This window comes from Xiphophorus couchianus, chromosome 13, assembly GCF_001444195.1.
Source record: "Xiphophorus couchianus chromosome 13, X_couchianus-1.0, whole genome shotgun sequence".
In the NCBI taxonomy this organism is placed as follows: Eukaryota; Metazoa; Chordata; class Actinopteri; order Cyprinodontiformes; family Poeciliidae; genus Xiphophorus; species Xiphophorus couchianus.
In genome coordinates this window covers 15,288,861-15,311,277 of record NC_040240.1, presented here as the reverse complement: position 1 = coordinate 15,311,277, position 22,417 = coordinate 15,288,861, and the positions used below count along the sequence as shown (strand labels likewise).

Here is a 22,417-nt window from a genome sequence, read left to right as displayed (position 1 = left end):
AATGTTTAAAAGCAGAAACCTACTCGGATCCATCTTCAATAGATCTGTTGCAGTTTTCATGCTTCGAACTAAACAAGAAGCGTGTTTTGGTTTGTTGAAGTGCACGGCCAGCATGTAAAGCATCCTAAATCCTCACCTCAACTGACTCAGACCTTTTTGTGAACAGAAAGTTTTGGTGCAAAACGCAAACCCATTAAAATGTCACAGTTTCAAAAACGAAAAAACAATTTACAAGGAAAACTCAAATCCCCAAAGTCCCATAAATGGAACAATATAAATTCATTATTTATATCATTACACACCTCATTAATAATGAGGTGTGTACGTGTTGATCTTTTAGTTTTGCTAACTTACTGATGAGAGGATGAGATGTGACCAACATAAAGTGATGAAGAAACGGGAGAAAACTGATGCATGATTTTCAAACGTTTTTACTAAATAATATTTAGGAACGCACCAATGTGAAAATTTGTTCTGATATTGATATTTGATATTGCTGTTATGGCTGATAAACAATATTTACCAATATTATATATATTTCGCTATTATTTCTTGACACCTTTAGGGAAATCTCCCACACCCACCAGAAACAGTTCAAAATAAATATCGGTTGTTCATATTGGCCCAGTTTTATTTGTAGGACAGTTACCAACCAATATGTTAAAAAATTACAAATATCAGCTGATACCAATGTTGGCACTGATATATTGTGTATCTCTAATAATATTCTGTCTACACTTTTATTCAGACCTCTGACTACTTAGTACAGACATTTTCAAGTTTACGCACCCAGCACATCATGGAGGCAATCAATAAAAAATAGAAAAATAAAAGATTTTCTGAATATCAGATCTTACATGGACACTGAACTCATTGCATTTCGCTGATCAGGAGTTGACAGCAAATTGAATAGCTAAAGAAAAAACAATAATTTATTTATAGTATAAATAGAGGAGTAGGCAGTTTACCTTGTGAAAAGAAAGAAAGTAAAGTGCAGAAGTTAATTAGACTGTAACAAGCACAGCAGACTGCACAATTATGTGCAGAGGGCCCTGCCCTGCCCCGCTCTTATCAATCACACATCCCAGATTATTTGTACCTGACTCACCCTGCGGTTACAACAAGCAGCAAGATGGAGCTGGAAGATGTTAAAGAAAAACTAACAGGACAGGAGGTTACAACACAAAACGTAATGCTATGCATATAACTACTGTTCCCTGAAGGAGAGGAACGAGGTACAACACATAGAGTATGGGATATCAGGCCACGCAGGGCGTGATATCCCATACTCTATGTGTTGTACCGAGTGAATCGACTGAAAGGGAACCAGATTCCAACCACCATATTTCACCATGAAAAAGCTGTATTTTGTGACCTGTAGGGTTAGCTTTACCCAATAACAACGTTTTACATGTTGACCATTTAGTTTCATTTTGAGTGAAGCATCTTCATTTATATATTTGTTTTGCCCCCTGCAATGACTGTCTTCTCGTTTCTCTTCCATAAAAGGTTGTTCAAATCTTGGGATTTTTATCTTCCTGAACTATCTGCTGAGTTCCTTGATCTTTTTGATGCCGTTTCTTTTTTAATTGTCCCCAACAAACCTATGAGACTTTCACAACACAATTGGATTTATACTAAAATTAAACCACACAGATGGAGTCCATTTTTTAAATTAGGGCGACTTCTGAAATGAACTTGTTGCACCAACACTTATATTCAATGAGGTTAGAATGAAATGGGTTACAAATACAAAATCATGTCACACTTTACAGATTATTATTTGTAAAACCATTGTAAAAACTACTCTAAATTTTTATTCTTCACTTCCACGTTAGTCCATCATGACATTAATACTTCAGCCAGGCACAATAGCTAAACAAGGCATCTTTCACACCATGACATCTAAATTGTTTTAACCCATTTAAAGCAGCACAGCACGACCCAGCACAAGTATCTATCATTACTTTGAGCTTGTGCCATTGCATCATAAAAGTAAAACCCCCCCAGAGTCAATTAAGCCAATTAATCAGCTACGTAATCGGTGCCAATTATAGGCTGGTTGTCGCAAAGAGACATGCAGGACGAGTCCAGCTGAGCGATTAAGGTCCAAGGTAAGAAGATCAGCTGTCCTAAAACCGGCAGGAGTGCCTAACAGAGAAACTGACCCTTCAGGCTTACTGAATCCTGAGAAAGATTACTATAGTGTAAAGACGCTCTATAAAAATGACGTCTTCTACCTTGCATTTTTGATGTAGACTGATAGATGGATGTTTGCACTGACCATAAAGGATCTACATGAAGAAAAGAGCAAAGACTGTGGCAAAATGACAGTAAAAGTTTCATTTTTCTAGGAGGTTTATGTAAATAAAATTCATATTAAGTCCAGTTTTGTCACAAAAAATACAAAATCCTACATTATAAGATTTAAGATTACTACACTAATCTATCAGTTACTGATAGTAAAACACTTGTCAATATGTTTGATTCTGAAGCCTAACAAAAATGCTACAAATTTCTTCCATTCTGGAACAAAACTATGGCAACAGCAGCCCACAATTTCCACTTTCCCTATTGTCTGGCGTGACTCAAAAGCTCATGCCTGATTCTGCACAATGCACGACTGACAGTTCACACTTCAGTCCGACATCAACAGAAACTCGTCTTTCACTGGATTTGACAAAAATCCAGTCACAAAATTGGATTGTTAGAGAGGAAAAGCTCAGGCCGCACCTTTATCTCCAGATTAACATTCAGATAAAATCCTGCTTCGGTTTTGAGACAACATCAATGCAGACTCATTGTGCACTTTAAGCTATGTACATAATTGTAGAAAAGCAGAGACTTCAATGTGCATCAGACTTTTATCTAAGCCTGCAAGGACTCATCTGACTAGAATCTCAAATAATAACACCCTTGATTTCTTTACTGCATGTGAGGACATGGTGACATAGCACTGGGAGGAAAAAACAGGAGGCAGACTAGCCTACAGCAGCAAAGAGCCTTTTACAAGCCAAAATACCAGAGTGCAAACCAGGGAGATGGTCTCTGCAAACTTCTGTCGGACAAAACTCACTGTGATTTTCTTAATATGTTTAGTAAATAACAATCAGAAACAGATTTCCAGCAGCTCTACACTTTACCAAGATGCATTAACTTTAAATAAAACAACCAAGGCTTCACACTATATGCTCAAAGATTTAAAATATGCAACAATATTTAATTTGCCCTACTTAAAACAAAAAAGCAACATTTATTCCTATTGCCGTAAAACATAAAACAAACAGTTCTACTTATGTTACCTTCCTGATTATTATTGAAATTATTGAGACTGCTTGAAAATACTAAGTTATGCATTTAGCGATACATTATTAATTGTTTATTATGTAATTATAGGCACACTTGTGTTTCTGTGTGTGCTCCAGTGGCCAAGCGATGAAATTTCATTGCCAATTTTACTTATGTTTCTTTGTGCAATGACAATAAAATAAGTCTAAATCTAAATCTAATTATTTTTATTCTGATAATGAAACTGCAGCAAAAATATAGACTATAACAACTAAATTTAGTTTTTCTTCAGAGTAATATAGCTTTTTTTTAGGTTATAATAATCTGTTATTACCTGATTAATTGGTTGGATATCTATGTATAGCATCCTAATTGTAGTTTTAAAACAGTGCCAACCTAATAAAAGCTCCTTTGGTTTCCATGGCCACAGCTGCCCATGTTTTCTGTGATCAAAACAGTAATATTTGTCCTTTTTGTAGCTGATTGGAGAACTTGTAGCAACCTTGTTTCAGCCAGCTGAATTGCAGTAGCCAACGCTTACATACTAATAACTTTGTGTTCACAAAGGTAGTGGTGGGATTGATATCCAACTCTGTAATCTCATGCTTCTGGGTGTAACATTACCTCTGTCCATCATGATATGTGTAATATAGATGTATCAAATTGTGCACCTACACTAGCAGCTATTAAAAGCTTCTGATTTAGTATTTATGGACAGATATTGACAAAAGAGGCACATGAGCTCATTGCCTGCAGAGATTCAACAAAACTGAGTGAGCTGTTTGTTGAGTTTACAGCTACTGGTAGAAAAAAAAAAAAAACCATACAAACTCATCCAGTTTAACAAGTACTCCCTTCTGCTCTCAGCAAATATTTTACTTTATGAGCACAGCATAGAGCCTCTTCTGGCGTATTCCTGTTGCTTAAGCCAATATAAGTCATGTCTGGCAGGTGAAGCAATGCTAGCTAGTGAGGATATACCCTGTAAATCCTGTTACACCAGCCTCTGAGTGTCACTGCAGGTGCCGTTTATAAGCTCTAAATAATAATGCGACGGCTAGACTTGTGAGAGAATGGGCCGATACTTCTTTAGATACGGAAAAAGAAAAAAGAAAGCAGTGTAGGGGGGGAGGAATGTCAGATATGCAGCATGACAAAGGCAGCCTTGGCTAGCAATAGCAGCGGCTAACCCCCTCCCTCCTCCCTCTCAGCTGTCAGGCAGACACGGCGCATGACAGCTGGGAAGGTGGTATGAAGGGGAGGGGGTGGGGGTCAAAACAGCTGACGGACATAGCCAGAGAAAAACAACTCCACCGGAACAATACGCTGCAACTTTGGAGCACTCAGAGGACGTTAGGGAGTCTTGAATCCTACCTTAGCCTTGCCGGCCTCTAGCTTCTTCTGCCTCTCCTCGTCCTCCATTCCCGCTGACTCCGAGACTGAAACAAGGAGAAAACGGCTTCATAAGAAACATCCAGGAGGAAACGGAAGTCTCACGGCGGAAAGCGGACTGTCTCTCCAATGCCGTGATTCCCAATCACTGGTTATCCCCTTGATTGTAGTCCGCCGCCATATTTTCCACGTAAACATGAGACTCAACTGTGATGACGTAGGGTAGGTGCATTCATAGCCACGCCCTCTGGTGCTATAAGTATGGCAAGTAGTTTTATCGTATAGTAATTTCTTTAGAACATGAAGCTTCTTACACTGATCCTTTAATTATGATCCTTTATGACAAGATTTTTTTTTTCAAAGTGTTTTAGACTTTCTTAAGGCATAAAAAAAGCTTGGAGAAAAAGGTTTTTGTAAAAAAAAAAAAATTCCAGTTGTAATTTTCTCCAAAAACAAAGTTGTTATTTGGAAAATATATCAGTAGTATTAGTTTTTAGGAGTTACTTGATGTCACAACATGCTTTTTACCTGCAAGAGTTTTCTCGACATTCCTGAGTTACTTTTTCGCCTGTCTGCCATTTTGGATTAACAAAGATTTTCTTGTTAAATGGATGGCCAGTAGTTTATAGTGTATTATATTATGCACCAGTGTCCACTCCAAAATCCACAAGAAACACAAGAAAATGTCTTTTAGATAGCTGTCCACTGCAGTGAGCGCTATGCATGAAAGAGTTAAATTTGGAGAATATGGCTTTTTGGCCAGGGCACAACTGTGTAAGAGGGCAACGCAAGCACGCCAAGATAATATTAAAAAAATGATCTGTTAAATACCCCATAAGCAAATTTTCTTTTTTTTATTGAATTAGCTTACCAATTTGATTAAGGACACCGTTAAAGTGCCATTTTCCCATGGTTTTTTTGTCATCTGGACTGCATTTTATCAGCTCCATTTTAAACATCTAGACTCCTCCTACTTGGACTGGATTACTCTTAACATGAATCCTTTCTAGGCCTCTCAGGTTTTCTAATTTAAGTTTACTCTGGATCCCCAGAATCAGAGCCAAACATGGAGAAGCAGCAGTCAGTTTTTATCTGGAACAATTAACAGGAAATTGCAAAAATGCTGAAATCCTGAATTCTTTTAAATCAAGATAAATAAAAAAATATTATAAATATTGCCTTTGATTATTATTAGCTGAAATATCAGTATTTATAGTCTGTATTTCAACCTTTCTTTCTCTTTTTTCATAATGCCATTGCAATGTAATGTTTTGTTTGTCGTATTGCTGAAATGTTCTGTACAAACAAACTTGCCTTGGACTAAAAACGCAAAAAGGACTTTATTATATTTGTGAAAACAATAAAAGAAGTAATTTTATTCTTTTCTGGCATCAAGACAACATAGACCTAAAAAAACAACATTAAAAATGGCATCATATGAATTTGACAAAATCTGCACTGAATTATTCTATACCTTTCCAGATTAAAAAGAGTTTGGTGTTGTGAAATGTTTCAGTAAAATTAAACCATCTTTGAGATTGACAAACCAAGTTTTGATCATATTAATAGAGCTGCAACCACGAGAAACAAGAATGTAAAGCTCAAGCTCACGTGGATTGTGCACAAAGACAATGATCCAGAGCTCACCTTCAACTGCACAGCGCGAAAAACAAAACAAAGATTTTAGAGTGGCCAAGTCAAAGTCCAAGTACTGGACCTAAACACAGCTCCAGTACTTTGGGGTGACATTGATGCTTAAAAACTTTGCAATATGGCAAAATTAAAACAATTCTGAAAAGTAAGTTTGGCTAAAATTACTCCAGTTGTTGGTGACCAGAGTGAAGTTTGAAGCTTAAACATAATTAAACTAATGCTGAGCACTCTGCAAACCCAATAATAAATTCACTTAAATTGGGCTTCTCAAAGGATTGGGTATGATATTATGTTAGCATGATAAGATATGAATTTTTTTAAAGCTTTTAAGACACCTTTGCCAACGGACTAGCAATTGTTCTCTAGTTCTATTTTTGTTTGTTTGTTTGTTTGTTTTTTCATAGTTTAATTTTACTGAATTGTTTTACAACACCAAACTCTCTTTAATCTGGAAAAGTATAGAATAATTCAGAGCAGATTTCACCAAATTTATAAGACGCCATTTTTATTTATTTATTTTTTTTTACATATGTTGTCTTGATGCCAGAAAAGCATAAAATTACTCCCTATTTTCCACAAATATAATAAACTCCTTTCATGTTTTCAAGGCAAGTTTGAAGTAAATAAAACAGTATTTAAAAAACAGTAACTAATGGAACACAGAAGGGGGATAGTCTATTTTCTCTGCAATATATCTTAAATAGATATACAATTCACCAGTAGTTTTTTTGTGTGAATATCTTATTTTAATAAATGTAGATTGGTGATAAAACAGTTGGTATTTTAATGAGTAGCAAAACCCAATCTCCCCTATTAAATATCGAAATTACATCAACACACACCCATTTTGTCAAGAAACATACAATTAGCTGTAAAGTCGATTAATGACAACGACATATCTGACTGTGATTCTCCGTCTTTGACTCCAGCATCTGCAGCATGAATTCCTCTGTCTAGTTTCTATGGCGATGGGAGGAGAGGCTGCCAGATCTGTCCCAGTTGAGCTTTCTTTTTAGGCAACATTATCTCATTTTAACATTAGCTGGTAAATAACTCGTAATTACTTGGCATTTTGTACGAAGATATATAAATAGACTAACTCTGAGCTCATTTCTGATGAAAAAAGAGCAACATCCTCCCCAAAGAAGGAATCATTGAAGGTTTCGTGGCTAAAAGCCTGCAAGTAACCTGAGAGACTGGCTTCGGTTTCTACAACAGATGGGAGTGATACAGGAAGAGACTGTCAGTGTTTTCTCTAACAGACTCCAAATTAGATAAATGTTAGAATAATTAGATTATGTTCTATAATTAAAAGCAGGTTTTATTATTTCGAGGATGGTTTTGGGAGATGTGGGTTGCAGTTGTTTGGAAAATATAATGGGTACTTTTGCAAGCATTTGTGAAACAAGGTGAATATTTTTACTAATGTGAGACATAGCTGACCTACATATGCATTAAAAAACTAAAAATAAAGATTAATTGATCATTTTAAAAACTAAATAAACACTCACACTACCTCATTTGTCTCTTATTTCTTGCTCAAGTGTATAGAAAACTGTGATATTTTGTTATATTGTCATTTAATTGCTTTATATTGTTGCAACCCCCAATTTTTACAGAAACACTGATATCTAGCTGGTAAATTGCGAATAAAAAAAAAAAAGGAAGTATGAGATTACACAGTCGTTACTTTCCTAAAAATATAAAGTTTCATTCTGTTTTGAGACGCACCTGCAGTGGCTGAAGTGACAGCTGGAGAGGACTCTCTGCGTCTTCGGCTGACCGGCGCTGAACAGCTTATAGTCTGGCAGATCTTGAATTCCACCCATCGTCTTTTGGACATTTTTTTTATCCGCACACTCCCACCTGGGGACACCTGCTGCTGGAGCAACAGCGTCCGCGAGTAACCACCAGCATCTGAAAGTTTCGACACTTCTTAAATTATTCAGTCACTCCGGTTGTGTTCTGTGTCTGCAGTTACCCAAGCAACTTTGCAGAAAGGACCACAACAAACGGATCAAGACAGCAGTCGATGTAATATTGCAACCATGTTGCTCACAAATTCATGCATGACCTAATTTACATCTTTAAAGAAAAAAAAGTCAGACGAGCTTCAGAGGAAGTAAGAGAAATATTAAAACTCTGAGAGAGTTAAATAATTTTTTTTACATAATATTAGTCAAAAACATTTGCTTAAAATGTAAACAAATTTGACATATTTTATTAAAATCATTTGGTGGGTAAACCACAAGATGTGTTTGAAATTTAGAATATTACCCTGAGTTTTCAGTCTAACGTCAGAGTTTTTCTGCATACAGTATTAATCAGATTAAAATAGGTAAACACATACTGACGCCTCTTTTAGTTTTCCAAGGAGATAATAATTTATTTTAAAAAATACAGTTGATTGATTGACTGATGGTATCGATTTCAAGCTAACAACCAAGATAAAGACATCAACAGCAGTTTCTCATTTCAGTAAAACTGAGGAAAAACACCTTTATTAAATAATTGCATGGTTTTTTTTTTTTGTCTCACGAGTTAATAAAATGCTGTTTTTGGTGTTTACATAAACTGTTTCAAATTTCACAAAAGAAAATAACTAACTAGCATTAGTTTTAGCTGCCTTAAGTTTAGCTAATGCGCTCAATTTGTATTAGAACATGTGACAGCAGATCATAATTGAGCTTCGAGTTTATATAAAACATGAAAGAAGCAGGATAATAATGGACACTGTCTGAACTGTTTATGCCAGGAACAAAATGCTGCTTTCTGGGCTGGCAGTGCAGAAGAGGTTGTGACTGAAACATGGGTCACTTTAGTAGCAGAGCAGCAAAGTGAACGCATAATGTAGCTATCTTTCACTGTGCTGTAAAATATTCATAAGTGGTGGGACTCATCAGTAAGAGAGGCAGTTGAGTCAATAGGTTTTTCAGCTGCGAGCTGCAGCACAATGTGGCTAGTAATGCCTAAAACTGGGGCTTTGATGTTGCTTGTGTGAAATCAAAATACAACTGAAATTTAATTGAAAATTAAAAGAAAAAGTGAGGTTTCAAGGAAATTGCACATATATAAAATAAATAGCACGTATAAAGTGGGATGGACTGATTTTGTTCAAATCAAAAAAAGCCTACATTTTAAATTCTAGAGATTTACAAGATGCTCTAAAATTATTTTTTTTAACTGTAGAAAACAAGTAGAGCATTCAAAGCTGTCATTATTTAATATACATAAGCTGTGTGTGGAAAAACTAACCTCTTAATTCAGTAGTTTTCTGTAAAATATTTTCAAAAGGCCCGAATTCTGAGTACAAATTTGATCTTTTTCAGTGCAATCAGTCCTCTTTCCCCACTGGTTTTTGTAGGTATTATATAAATGAAATGAGTGAAAATGCTATAGTGCTTTTTGAAGATTTTTTAAATCTAAAAATAATTCACTTCAATGGTTAACGTCGTCATGTCCGAATGTTCTTAAAATACAGAATCATCGTAAGTGTCCTAGAGACCCTTTTTTTTCTTTATAAACGCTCATGTTCACGTTAACTTGAAGCGACAAGTCTCACAAAATGAAGTTCTTTGCTGCTTCCTGCTGGCGAAAACAAACTGGGAAACAAGTTTAAACTCCGAAACGCTAGAGGGCGTCAGCTTTGATAAATTCACTTCTCACATTCAAAGTCTCGCGTGCCAGTAGGTGGCGGTAATGCACACCATTAAGTTGCTTGCCAACCGCCATTAAAAACAAAAAGAAGAAGAAGAAGAAGAAAGTCTCGCGTGAGTTCCTCCAAGTTCTCGCTTCCACTGGTACGTTCAAGAGGTATAGTGTGAAAAGTAAAGTCGAAAAACGGAATATGGTATGTTTGTTTTAAATTTTAACACTAAAGAAAGACTGTCAAGTGTTTTTGCTAAATATAGCATTTCCGACGATATCAGTAAGGTTTAAATTACCCTATGAAAATCATGCTAGTAGCAAACCGACGGCGTTGTTTTGAATTTAACTTTTACCAAATGTGGTTTTAAATTCAGATTTTTGAATAAGACGTGAAAAAACGTTGCTTAACCAGAATTTCACATTAGATTAGCTTTTCTGGTTTTAGTAAATCCCATTTTTTTGATTGGGTAGATGCCGTGTACATGTCACTTCTAGGAAGTAAATTTTCCAGACTCTCTCAATTTAATTTGTCTAACAGCTTAAAAATAAATAAATAAATAAAAATAATAATGATAAATTATTATTGTGATGTCATAATTCAGCATGAGTTGTTGATAGAGTAGAAGTAAAAATAATGCTTATGTGTATCCCCCGTTTTCTTACTAAAAGTCAGACATACATATTTACAGTTTTTCAATAAATATTTATATCCCAGCCCTTCACCTTTTGCAGCAGTGTCAGCTACCTGAGTGAAGTTGGCCCCCCCACCTTCTTCAAATTAGACAAAATTGGTGTCAATCAACTCGGCTACGTTTGTGCAGCAAAAATTTTCGTTTGTGCCGCTATCATTTTAAAGATATAAAGAAATGTTTTTAGAGGTCATCAAAGGTCAACCAGCCCTCTTAATATCTTTAAAATGATAGCTGCACAAATGAAAATCTTTGCTGCACAAACCAGCACAAATGTAGCCGAGTTGATTGACACCCATTTCGTCTGATTTGAAGAAGGTGGGGGGGCCAACTTCACTCAGGTGTTTCACCTGGATGTATTTTGGTGTATGTCGTACCAGGAGGTTGATAAAAATACTACTCTTTGGAAAAGTTTTAGAAAATTCATGTATAGTTTTTCTTTCACTTCAAAGCAATGTACTGCTGTGTTGGTCTATTACATAGAATCCCAATGAATAGTTTTAAGTTTGAGTTTGTGATGTGGCAAAATGTGAAAAAGTTCTAGATGTACTTTTTCACAATATTTGGAAAGTAAATGTAATTTTCCATTAGTTACTGTTAATGCACAAAAGTAGATTTGAATCTTAGGGAAATTAAAATTGCTCAAGGACCTGTACAGAAAGAATAAGTGAACATTAAAATAAACAAGTCACTTTATTATAACTTACTTATTTACATGAATGTTTATTTTGTACCATTTATAACCAAAGAAATGCTATAACATATTGTTTTGTTTCTTTTAAATGGATCTCTGGTCCCTTTCAGGAAAAATGGCTGCAGTTTCTGGTATAAGAACCCTTATTCGTATCCATCATTCACTCGTTCTGCAGAAGAGCTTTAGGCGTTCACCGCTACAGCTAGCATCAACCTGCATCACCTGGAGGCATTGCAGTGGCAATAATGACCCAACGCTGCCAACAGACACAGAGAATAAATCTTTACTTGAGAACTTAAATGTGTTGGGAGTGGACTTAAAGATGGTGCGCCAGCGTCAACCAGGTGTTCTTCGAAGGTCCTTCACCAACGAGATAGGCCTCGCTCAGTTCCTGCAAGAAAAAGGCGCCAACCACAAAGTAATCGCCAGCATCGTGTCCCGTTATCCCCGCGCCATCACCCGGTCACTTGATCACTTGGAGGAACGCTGGCAGCTGTGGAGAAACATCTTCAACACAGACGCTGAGATTGTGAGCATCCTGAACCGCTCACCCGAGTCTTTTTTCCGTTCTAGTGACAACAAGGACTTGAAGAAGAACATTGCTTTCTTGACCTCCTTGGGATTAAAGTCCAAAGACCTTCATCGGCTGCTGACCACAGCGCCGAGGACGTTCTCCAACACCCTGGAGCTGAACAAGCAGATGGTGGAGTTTCTTGAAGACATCTGTCTGGAGCTGGGTGGAAAAAATCCTGAACAATTTGCTACAAGTATAATATCTAAAAATGTGTATATTCTAATCAGAAGTACTAAAAGAGTCAGGACCAACATTAATAATTTGAAAAACTCTCTGATGTTAAGTGATGCCGAACTGCTAGCACTTCTGGAGGGAAATGGAGCAGAAATTATGGACCTTTCCAACGAGTATCTGAAGAAAAACATCCACAGCCTTGAGGAGAAAATGTCCTTACTAGGCTGCAAAAGAAGTGACATGAAAAAGCTAATATTAAACTACCCTATGATTGTCTACATCGGCGCAGCCACTCTGAACTCCAAACTGGACTGTCTTTTAAAAGGAGGAATAACAATAAAGCAGATTTTGGAGAAGCCCAAAGTCCTGGATTACAGCACCCAGAATATCACGGAGCGGCTGAAGGAGCTGCAGAAAGTTGGATATGACTTTGAGAAAAATGGGATCAACATCATGGACTCCAGCAAGAAACGATTTGTAGCAAAGATAGAAAAACTTTCTGGAATTTCTGAGGAGTGAATGCAGCAGATTTTACTGTGATAAAAGGTATCCGTCCATGTACGGCTACATGTACCTGCACCCCTAGTAAAGACATGTAAAAAGTCTTGTGTACAGTAGGATAGTTTTACACAAATAAATATAAAAATTCAGTCTCTAATATCATTGAATTCAATTTTGGGATAAAAAATGTTAAGAAATAATTATTTTAACAATTCCTTTAAGTTGTTTTTAAGTTTTTTTATAAGTTGAACAATATTTTTTAAAGTTTTTATTTATTGATTTCCTAAGGTTAAAATCACATGCGTGACAGATCCCAGTGTTTATTAGTCACTATGCTGGTTGAGTGAAGATGATGGTGAAAGATCTAGAAACATCTTCAAGGCTAATTTTTAGCATAGCATAAAGTGACGTCTTAAGCTTACAAAGTTTCCATGACAACCATTAGATGCAGCCCACATGTTTGTTTGGCAGGCTTGTAAAGAAAAAGTTGTTTTCCAAATATAAACATTGTCAGTTTTATAAAACCGAGATGTTTTAATTGGGGTTTTTTGTAATTGGGTTTTATAATAATCATCCAGCATCCAAAATAACGCAGAATGTTTCACCATACACAGAATGCACCTTTATCCAAAGCCATCTCAGTCCCCAAACCTAAATCCTAAACAAACAAACAACTACCTGGGATGCTCCTAAATGTGGCAGATTCTGTATTTGTGGAGGTTTCTAAGCATTTTATCTGTTATCCAGTGACACATTTCTTCATTTGATGCATTTTATTGCATTATTGCTCTGTATTCAACAGGGTTTTAATAATTATTCTGTAACATTACATCCACAAGTTAACGTGTTAGTAATTTTTTTGTCTCTATATCAGTCATTTCTGATTGCAATAGGGAGGTTGCCGTGTTTGACAGGTAAACGCTCCCTCAAAGATTCAGTTAATTCCAACGCACCACTGTTGTAATGATCTGTACACACATACGAATCCCTCACAAGTGGACATTTTTGACTTTACCCAAAGAAATGTATCATCTCTGTAGCTTTATTTAAATAGTTTCAGGTGCCTTTTGCTGTTGACTCGCAAACAAAATGAAGTAATGCTTAACAAGTGATCATGTTTTTTAGCATGTTACTGTTTATTATGAATGATTATTTCTGTATTAAAGTAAAAACAGACATGCACTTTGTATGCTAACTTATTTTAATTTCTGTTCGAAATTTACTTATAAAAATAATTTGCAAAATAGACACATTGTCGGAGACCTCCATGCGGAACCTATCTTAGACGTTCTCTCCGGGAATAATTAAACTGATGCACATCGGTTACCACAAGGTGGTGAAATTTAACTGCACGGTTTGCATGTTAGAAAGTGAATTAACATAGTCAACGTTATTTGTACCGATTTTCTTTGCAATCGCAGCTCCTAACGAGGCAGGTTAAGCTTTTTATTTAACAGTAAATTAACACCTAGCTTGCGGGAAAAACGCGGTTTAACTTGTTAGCTAGCTAGCATAGCTTTGAGTTCACTTCTTCTGGAGCAGTTCATGCTACAGTAATTATTTTGACAACTTGATAAAGAAACCGGTAAGCGAGAGAGTATAGATTTTGTAGTTTTGACTGCATTTAAGTGTATCATAATATCGTGGAGCTTTGCTACTAAAACGAGGAGCAGCTAGGTGCAAGTTAAACGTGTTCAGACTGAAGACGATCAGAATCAAATCTCCAGGATAACTGGTATAGTTGGGAATTAAGAAATGCGACGAACACACACATAAATACGTGAAAATGTTGCATTAAAAAGGGCTTCTAAAATCTCTAAATGATTGTGTGTATCGATGTAATAGTAACTGATTAGAAATTAGCGTTTATTTTTTAATAGAAAAACTGGAACTCTATTTGTGCTACAGTCAGAAGCTTGAGCTCATCTTGGTTGTTTATGTGCTTGACTACAATGATACATGGTTCAAGAAATTTCTCACAACCAAATGCCTTTGAAAGTCATGTAAATGGTGCCCAATCTGTGTATTTTAATCTAAAATCTTTCTAAAAATAGAGTGGCATATGAAACAAATGTCCAATTATTACACATCTACAAGCCACGTATGTTTGGTACCGTGATTTTCATAAAACACTCAGTTATATTCTGCTTCATCTGTTTATCTTTTATCAAAATATTTCAGAGTAAGAACAGGGAGCGAGTCTTTGACCAAATGATGGAGGCATCAGCGGAAGATGCCACGGAAACGGCAACACAAGTAGCTGTGAAAGGTGAAGCTGCTATCAAACAAGAGTAAGTAACGTTCATCAACACTGGACGCTAGACTGAGCATCACAACGTATCTTATGGAATCAGCTTCAACATGATAATAGTTCATTGTGATGTACTAATGCTTCAACTCAGCACTACTCACTGCCTTTGTCTGTTGAAGCTAACAGAGCAGAACTCAGTGAAAGTTGTTACTTTTGTCAAACCAGTTATTATTTTATCATTGTCTACTTATGCAGAATGCGATAAGTATCTGCACTGTCAGTAGTATTTGGGTATTTTTCAATACACAATAGAAGCTCTTGTTGCTTTAGTTTAGGTGGTGACTTTTTTCCCACTCAAAAAAAAAGCACAATAAGGCCTGTAAAAGATTTTTACAGGCTGGAATTTGATTTAAATGTCTTAGAAATCTAGATAAATATAGGGAAAAAAGACGGTATTATGAAACCTATTATATTTTCATAATGTTCCATTCATCCATCCATTTTAATGGATCCATTCGTCACTTTGAATTTGAGGTAAAATGGATAGAGAACTCTGGAAATTTCAGCCTTAAGACGATATGAAATTTTTATTGGGGAAATATGTAAGAAACCTCCTTAAAGGGAAATTGCATACATTCTGTTTTATTTTTATTATCAGAGTTAAGAAAAACAACCCATGACCTCATAGAGACTCATAAACTGATTGATTTATTAAAAGTTGTTGGCTTGTATTTTGGCATTCTTGACAAAAATATTTTTAAATGTTGCTTTTGGATCTGTTTTAAAAGTTTTTTTATTTTTTTATTTAAATTACTTTTTTGTTTTCAGATTTATCACCACCAAAGATGCATTTCATGGATTTCTGGATTCAGAATGGCAGGGCTCCAAAGGAGAAAAAGCCACTGAAAATGAGACACTACAAGAGAAAAAGGATCCCTTAGTGGACGAACCTGAAAGTAAAAAACCCAAACTGGACCCTGAAGATGTGAAGAAAACAGAAAAACAGGATAAGAAAAGATTTCGGGGTCGGAATAAGTCGAGGCCACACATAAAACCCACCACTTATGAAGAAAAGCGACTGTGTTTGTCAGTCATTCAGGTAGATTGTATCTCCTGCTTTTTGTAAGATGCAGCATGCAATGCTTTCAGATTCCTGTAAATACTGATTATTCTCTTGACTTTTCTAACCATTCCTAGAAAAACGGTGAATGTAAGTTTGGGGAGAAATGCATCTTTTACCATGATGTTGCAGAGTACTTGGCCAATAAACCTGCCGACATCGGGGAACGTTGTTACCTCTACGACACGTTTGGAAAGTGTGAATATGGGCTCGCCTGCCGCTTCGCCAAGGCACACACTACAGCTGATTTTAAAACCATGGAGAAGGCAGAGCTGGTCGAAGCTTACGAAGGAAGGACTTTGGTGAAGAACAGCCTGAGTAAAGATCTGCAATATCGCCTGAGGAAACGTTCTGTCATCTTCAAAAAGTCAGAGGAATACCTGAAAACGCTTTCAAACAACAAAGATAAAAAGGAACAGCAGGAAAATGGTAAGATACAGAACTGCGTCTGTTATAAGAGTCACAAAAGTCTTCATGGTTTCTGCCATTCACCTGAATTATCAACCGTCTTATCAATTTGCTCAACTTTGTAATAAACATAAACAGCTTCATTAAAGTTTTACACACATGTTGGATTTCTTACAATATATACATAAACACTACAGTTTGTATTAAATTCAGCTTATTTCTGTAGCTCTATTCAGGATAAATATTTCTTCTAGACTCAAAACACACTTTTCAAATTGATAATTTAAATACATTCAGCTAAATACAACCTAACTTGTTCCAGTACAACCAAATCATAAGTAACAATCAGATCCAACCGCATACAATTCATCTCAGGGCTGGACGATATCTGAAAAACGTATCACAATATAATAATTATTTAGTTTTTAGTTGTAAATATGTGGAATGCTTCCAAAATGGTGGCAATATCTTTCCTGTTTTTTCACAACGTTTTAGTTTTAGTTGTTTTTTTTTAGCAGTTATAAGGCACTGTGCCAAAATCTGAAATTGTTACTGTCCCAGTTACTCAACAAGTTGTTGCTAGGTAACCAAATTAGTGAGTGGGTGAGTTGCTAGGTAACCACGGAATGAGCGAGTCAGTTGATTCCACCAAGCTTGCTTAAGTTGTGAGAGGTTGAGCGACTTCTATATTGATATTCTATCAGACATATTATCTATTGATATTGATCAGGTGTCTATCGATACACATATTGTTAGTAAGTTATTGTCCATCCCTAATTTATCTCCATTCAAATTCAGTCCATTAGATAATTGGTGAAGAGTGATTTCAAAACAGACGTTTGTATCAAAATGCTTAGTCAGTTTGAATAAACTTCTAGTGGCAGTTGTGAGGAACGACAACCTTTAGCAACCATGAAGTCCGGGAATGAGAAACTGCTTGTTAAACACGAAAACAGTAAACTAGAAATACTTTCAATTGGAAAAAACATTAAGGATGTACAAAGTTAATGGCAACAATAGCTCTGAGAATGACTAAATTTTCTTTTGTATGTAAAGATAAAATATTGAGAGTACACATAGTTAATGGCAGCAGTAGCTTCTTTGAAAGATTTGCAGCTAAAAACAAGCGCAGAGTCAGCAGTACTTTCTGTTTCAAAGAAAATCGAACAGATTGCAAATAAGAGAACTTTAGTACAAAAAAAATTAGAAACTGCACAGCTGATGGCAGCAATAATTACAAATAATACAGAAATGGAGAGCAGCTGGAAAAATGTAGAGGTGAGGAAAACTGCTCTGTAATTTTAAAATAAAATCTGGGATAATTTTCTCTGTGATTCCTTTGTGTTTGACTTTTAGTGCTTCAAAAAAATTTGTCTTTTCATTTCATTTATTTGCTAAGAAGAACTTCTATAATTTTGACTTTTGTTGTCCAACATGAACTAGTTTTCATCTTAAAGGGTCCGAACCCTCTTAAGCTCACAATCTTTAGCAAAGAATGATGAATCTCAAGCTAGTTTTATTTTTAATAAAATCACACTCATTTCAGCACCATGTTCCTTTTACTGAAAGTAAACAAAACAAACTTTTTTGAAAAACGTCAAAGTTTGCATCAACTTGACAATATGGATTTATCCAAACATGTAAAAAAATAAACAAATTTTAATGTGATAATACCTTTTTTTTATTTATGCAGGTGATGTTTGTACAGCAGAGGTATCTGCAGAGCCAAAAGAAGAAATTCAGCATGTTTCTACAGAAGAACCGGTACACCCTTATACTCTTAACTACATATGCTGCAGTGTCTCATTTATTCTATTTTTAAACTTAAATGTTTGCTCTGTAACTAGCTGCCCACCTGTCCAGATATCCAGCCGCCAGTGAAGACTGTAGGCCCACTAACTGATGCAGACGTTATCAAACTGCGGCCCTGTGAAAAGAAAAAGGTAAATATCAGCCAAACTTTACTCCAAAGTTCTTCTTTTAATTAAATAACAAACAGTTTTTCCAGAAGTACTAGTTAGAACCAGTAGAAACCAGCAGAGACATATTTAGAAAGTTGGGAGTATTTTTAAAAGTTCTATATTAAAGGTTATTTCTGTATGTTCAAGGTGGACTTCCAAGACAAGCTCTATCTCGCTCCTCTAACAACTGTAAGTAAAAAGAGTGCTTGTTTAATTTATGTTTTAATATTTTATAATTATAAACTTTAATGTGTTTTTTGGGATTTTATGTAACTAACACAAAGTAGTGGAGTGCAATTATTCTTGCAAATAAGTGAGAAAAGTTTAGCACTTCCTTTACTCTGGTATTTTAGCATGAATACAATTCCTACACTAAGACATGGTGGTGGCAGTGTCATGATGTGGGATTGTTCCTTCTATGTTTCTTACAATGTTTCTTCTATATTAAGAGTTAGCTTCACCTTTTTAGCTTGTATGTAGCTAAAAAGAAAGTAACCTTCCATGGATAACAACCATAAACAAAAAGCTAGAGCAAAATTTAAGTATATTAATGTGTTAGAATGGCCTAGTCAAAGTCCAGACGTAAAGCTCATTGAGAATCAGTGGCAAGAAATTCAAAAAATGATTTTCTTGGACCCTTTCTAACCAGCCCAATCATGGAAACAGGGAAAAAGTTACTGCAGTGAAAAGTGTTTCTGCCAAGCATCAACCTAGGTACCTGAATATAAATGCACTCCACACTTTTAAGATTATTATGATATAGTTTAAAAGCCATGTATATAGAGAGAGTATTTAGTCTGTCACATAGCATCTGAACAAGCATATTTTAAGTGGATTTAACATGGCTTAATGTATACAAATAGTGCTACAGGAAACTGTAAACCCTGACTGAACCACCATGTTGTTTATATCCAACTTTGTCTTGTTTTATGTCTTGTCAGTGTGGGAACTTGCCTTTCCGTCGTGTGTGCAAGCGCTTTGGCGCAGACATCACTTGCGGGGAGATGGCCATGTGCACGAATCTGCTGCAGGGGCATCAGTCAGAGTGGGCCCTCCTGAAGAGGCATGAGAGCGAAGACCTGTTTGGTGTTCAGGTGAGGCTTTTTCCACATTGGAGTTCAAGCGCAGGTTTCTGTGACTGGTCCTGGTGCTGAAGTGTGAGGTGTTATTCCAGGTTGAAGGCTGTTTCCCTGACACCATGACACGGTGTGCGGAGCTTATCAGCAACTACGCCGACGTTAATTTTGTGGATATCAACTCTGGCTGCCCCATTGATCTGGTTTACAAGAAGGTGAACTCTTATTTAACCTCTTTTCTTGTCAGATTATTTGTGATTTTTCGTTTTCGCGTTAACATTTTTTATTCTCTCACTTTGAAAATTGCGGCCCGGTTTTGTCAAGCCTTATTTTCCCATAACAAACAGAAATTAAACACCAAGAGCTGCTATATTATGGCAGGGACCTGGGCTGGACAATATGACTGAAAGAACTTTTAATGATTATTGATTAGCTTTTTGTTTTAAATATCTGAAATGCTACCAAACTGGTGACTTGACATTTCCTGTTTTATCCACAGTTGTTACTCCACAAAGTTGGTTTTTATTTGTAAGCATTATGAGGCACAGTGGCAAAACCTTAAACTGTTTCTGCCGTCAGTTACTCAACAGATTGTTGCTAGGTAACCAAGGAATGATTGAGTTGCTAGGTAACCAAAGAGCGAGTGAGTTGATTCCACAAACTTTGCTTTAGAGCTGCTAAGGTCTTTCCTCTGCCTACATCTCCCAAAATGCTGTGTGATTCTGGTTCAGAGTTCAATGAACATTTTGTATGTTGAATATTGGATATTGTATCAGACGTTTTATCTATTGATATTGATCATGTGTCTATAGTGATATTCATTGTTTTGATTTATTGTCCAGCCCTAGCAGAAACTATTAAACTCATTCACAGTTGTTTTTGTTTGTGCTTCAGGGTGGAGGATGTGGCTTGATGACCAGAACCAGAAAATTTGAACAGATTATCAAAGGAATGAATTATGTAAGTACAGAGTTTTCTTTTATTATGTATTTGCATGAAATAGTGATTTAAAGTTAACAGCATTAAGAAATTGAACAATTTAATGTGGTTCTTGTTTCTTCCTGAAGGTCTTAGATGTCCCTTTAACCGTCAAGATCCGCACTGGTGTTCAGGAGAAGTCCAGCATCGCACACAAACTCATCGGAGAAATGAAGAACTGGGGCGTCTCCATGGTTACAGTGAGTCTCGTCTTAAATGATTGTAGAAATGAACTTGACCATGGCGTGTTTTGAGAAGAAATCTCAAAAGAAGGGAAATTTTATTAAATTCTCATATGAAAAAGGATTTCAAAAACTAGCCATTGATTAGAAATTTGCAGTTTATTTGTTATTCAAGAAAGTTTTAAGTTTTAAGCGGTAGACAAACGACAAAGCTGCTAATTGAAAATGTTATTTTTATGAATTCCCAAGGGGTTTCACCTAATCCGTAAAGTCTTCTCATGCATCATGCTTTCCTTCTCCACCTCTATGTTTGTTACTTTTATAGACGTACTGCACATATCACTCATAATGATGTTGTTGTTTTGCAGCTGCATGGCCGATCCAGGGAGCAGCGCTACACAAAGTTAGCTGATTGGGACTACATCAGCACATGTGCCAAACTGGCCAACCCTGTTCCACTCTTTGGTGCGTCAGTTTGTCTACAAAAGAGCTTATTTCACTTTTAATTTCTATGGTGGAGGAATCTGAGTGTTGACATAAAGGCTGTAAAACCCTTTATAGGTCTAAGGATGTAGTTTTACTGATGTAACTTGTTTTTGTTGGTCCAGGTAATGGAGACATTCTGTCTTATGAAGACGCAGTGAAAGCGAAGGAGACCGGTGTTTCTGGCGTCATGATTGCAAGGTTTGAATTGTTTCCATACTTTAAGGAGAACGTAATGTGAGCCACAGGATTTACAGTCATGATGAGACTCATAACCCTCTTTCAGTTTTACTGTTTTTACTTTTCGGGAATTACTTAAATCTATTTTACTGCTTCCATTGGATTTAAAAGGAGGGTAGTTTAAACTAAAACAAAAAAATTATTTAGATTTAAATATTCTTCATAAATTGTTGTATTATTTTGTTTAATGTTGTATTTCTTTTCTCAGGGGTGCCCTAATCAAGCCTTGGATCTTCACGGAGATAAAGGAGAGCCGACACTGGGACGTCTCGTCCAGCGAGCGGCTGGACATCCTCAGGGACTTCACCAACTTCGGGCTGGAGCACTGGGGCTCCGACACTCGGGGCGTTGAAAAGACCCGAAACTTCCTGCTGGAGTGGCTGTCCTTCATGTGCAGGTCTGTAACATCATCATCATCATCATACTTTTAAAAATATAAATTTTTTCACCTTCGTTGAACTAGTGATATTCATGCCTGCTAATATCCTAGTGAAACAATCATGATAAAATTTCCAGCATGTGATGGTAGGTTCACATTGGTTGGAGTGTTTTTAAACATATTAATCCTTAAGTATGAACTGCTGTTTTTTTTTTTAATAGATATATTCCGGTTGGCTTGTTGGAACGAGTTCCTCAAAAGATCAATGAGCGGCCGCCATATTACATGGGCAGGAACTTCTTGGAGTCCCTGATGGCCAGTCAAAATGTTGACGACTGGATCAGGATCAGGTAAGAGCCAGAACATTTAATTAAGTGAAGTTCTTATTGTTAAATTGTAATAAAAATCTTCTGTACCGTCGTTTCAGTGAAATGCTCCTCGGACCTGTCCCGAAGAACTTCAACTTTTTACCTAAACACAAAGCAAATTCCTATAAATGATTTTCTTTGAGTGATGTGACTAGAAGAGTCTGTTTTTTTGTTGTTTGTTTTTGTTTTAAAAAAAAAACAGATTATGGAAAAAATGTTTTATAAATTCCAAAGACTACTTCAAATCCTGTTTAAGTTGCTTTGTGAAGCAGAATAAAGGAGTTACTCTTAAGGTGTGGTTGTTTTCTTTTCAATGGCATTTAGAATGAAATATTTTACATCAAGACAAAGACACAAT

General features: G+C 36.1%; 3 protein-coding genes across 15 annotated transcripts in view; 2 read left to right on the top strand and 1 right to left on the bottom strand.

The window, feature by feature from the left end:
- The window catches only part of akap9 (A kinase (PRKA) anchor protein 9), an 84,649-nt gene extending 79,759 nt beyond the window's left edge, over nt 1-4,890 (bottom strand). For all 9 annotated transcript variants that reach the window (XM_028036862.1, XM_028036863.1, XM_028036864.1 and 6 more), the window contains exon 1: nt 4,663-4,890. In XM_028036862.1, coding sequence (XP_027892663.1) covers nt 4,663-4,710 — 48 coding nt within the window. In that variant the 5' untranslated portion in view covers nt 4,711-4,890. The remainder of the gene's footprint in view (nt 1-4,662) is intronic.
- Nucleotides 4,891-10,098: 5,208 nt separating this feature from the next.
- mterf1 (mitochondrial transcription termination factor 1) lies at nt 10,099-12,746 on the top strand. The gene is made up of 2 exons (XM_028036960.1): nt 10,099-10,183; nt 11,475-12,746. Exon 2 carries the CDS (start codon nt 11,480-11,482, stop codon nt 12,629-12,631), a length of 1,152 nt encoding a protein of 383 aa, XP_027892761.1. The 5' UTR covers nt 10,099-10,183; nt 11,475-11,479; the 3' UTR covers nt 12,632-12,746.
- On the top strand, nt 10,109-22,351 carry dus3l (dihydrouridine synthase 3-like (S. cerevisiae)). 5 transcript variants are annotated; one of them, XM_028036956.1, is made up of 16 exons: nt 10,109-10,183; nt 14,795-14,904; nt 15,693-15,963; nt 16,062-16,413; nt 18,086-18,156; nt 18,240-18,335; nt 18,501-18,542; nt 19,295-19,447; nt 19,528-19,644; nt 20,324-20,389; nt 20,497-20,607; nt 20,958-21,054; nt 21,198-21,273; nt 21,521-21,709; nt 21,913-22,041; nt 22,119-22,351. In XM_028036956.1, exons 1-16 carry the CDS (start codon nt 10,181-10,183, stop codon nt 22,189-22,191), a joined length of 1,956 nt encoding a protein of 651 aa, XP_027892757.1. In that variant the 5' UTR covers nt 10,109-10,180; the 3' UTR covers nt 22,192-22,351. The 5 variants fall into 5 exon arrangements, with proteins under 5 accessions (XP_027892757.1, XP_027892759.1, XP_027892758.1 ...); XM_028036958.1 differs by lacking the exon at nt 10,109-10,183 and adding an exon at nt 13,906-14,045; XM_028036957.1 differs by lacking the exon at nt 10,109-10,183 and adding an exon at nt 13,906-14,198.
- The last annotated feature ends 66 nt before the right edge of the window (nt 22,352-22,417 follow it).

What these genes read in the sequence shown, in the direction of transcription:
- mterf1 (XM_028036960.1), top strand. Translation starts at nt 11,480, where the DNA reads ATGGCTGCAGTTTCTGGTATAAGAACCCTTATTCGTATCCATCATTCA.
- dus3l (XM_028036955.1), top strand. Translation starts at nt 13,926, where the DNA reads ATGCACATCGGTTACCACAAG. An exon ending in TGCACATCGGTTACCACAAG is followed by an intron (nt 13,947 to 14,794) that starts GTGGTGAAATTT and finishes AAAATATTTCAG; the next exon opens with AGTAAGAACAGGGAGCGAGT. An exon ending in TGGCTGTCCTTCATGTGCAG is followed by an intron (nt 21,710 to 21,912) that starts GTCTGTAACATC and finishes TTTTTTTAATAG; the next exon opens with ATATATTCCGGTTGGCTTGT.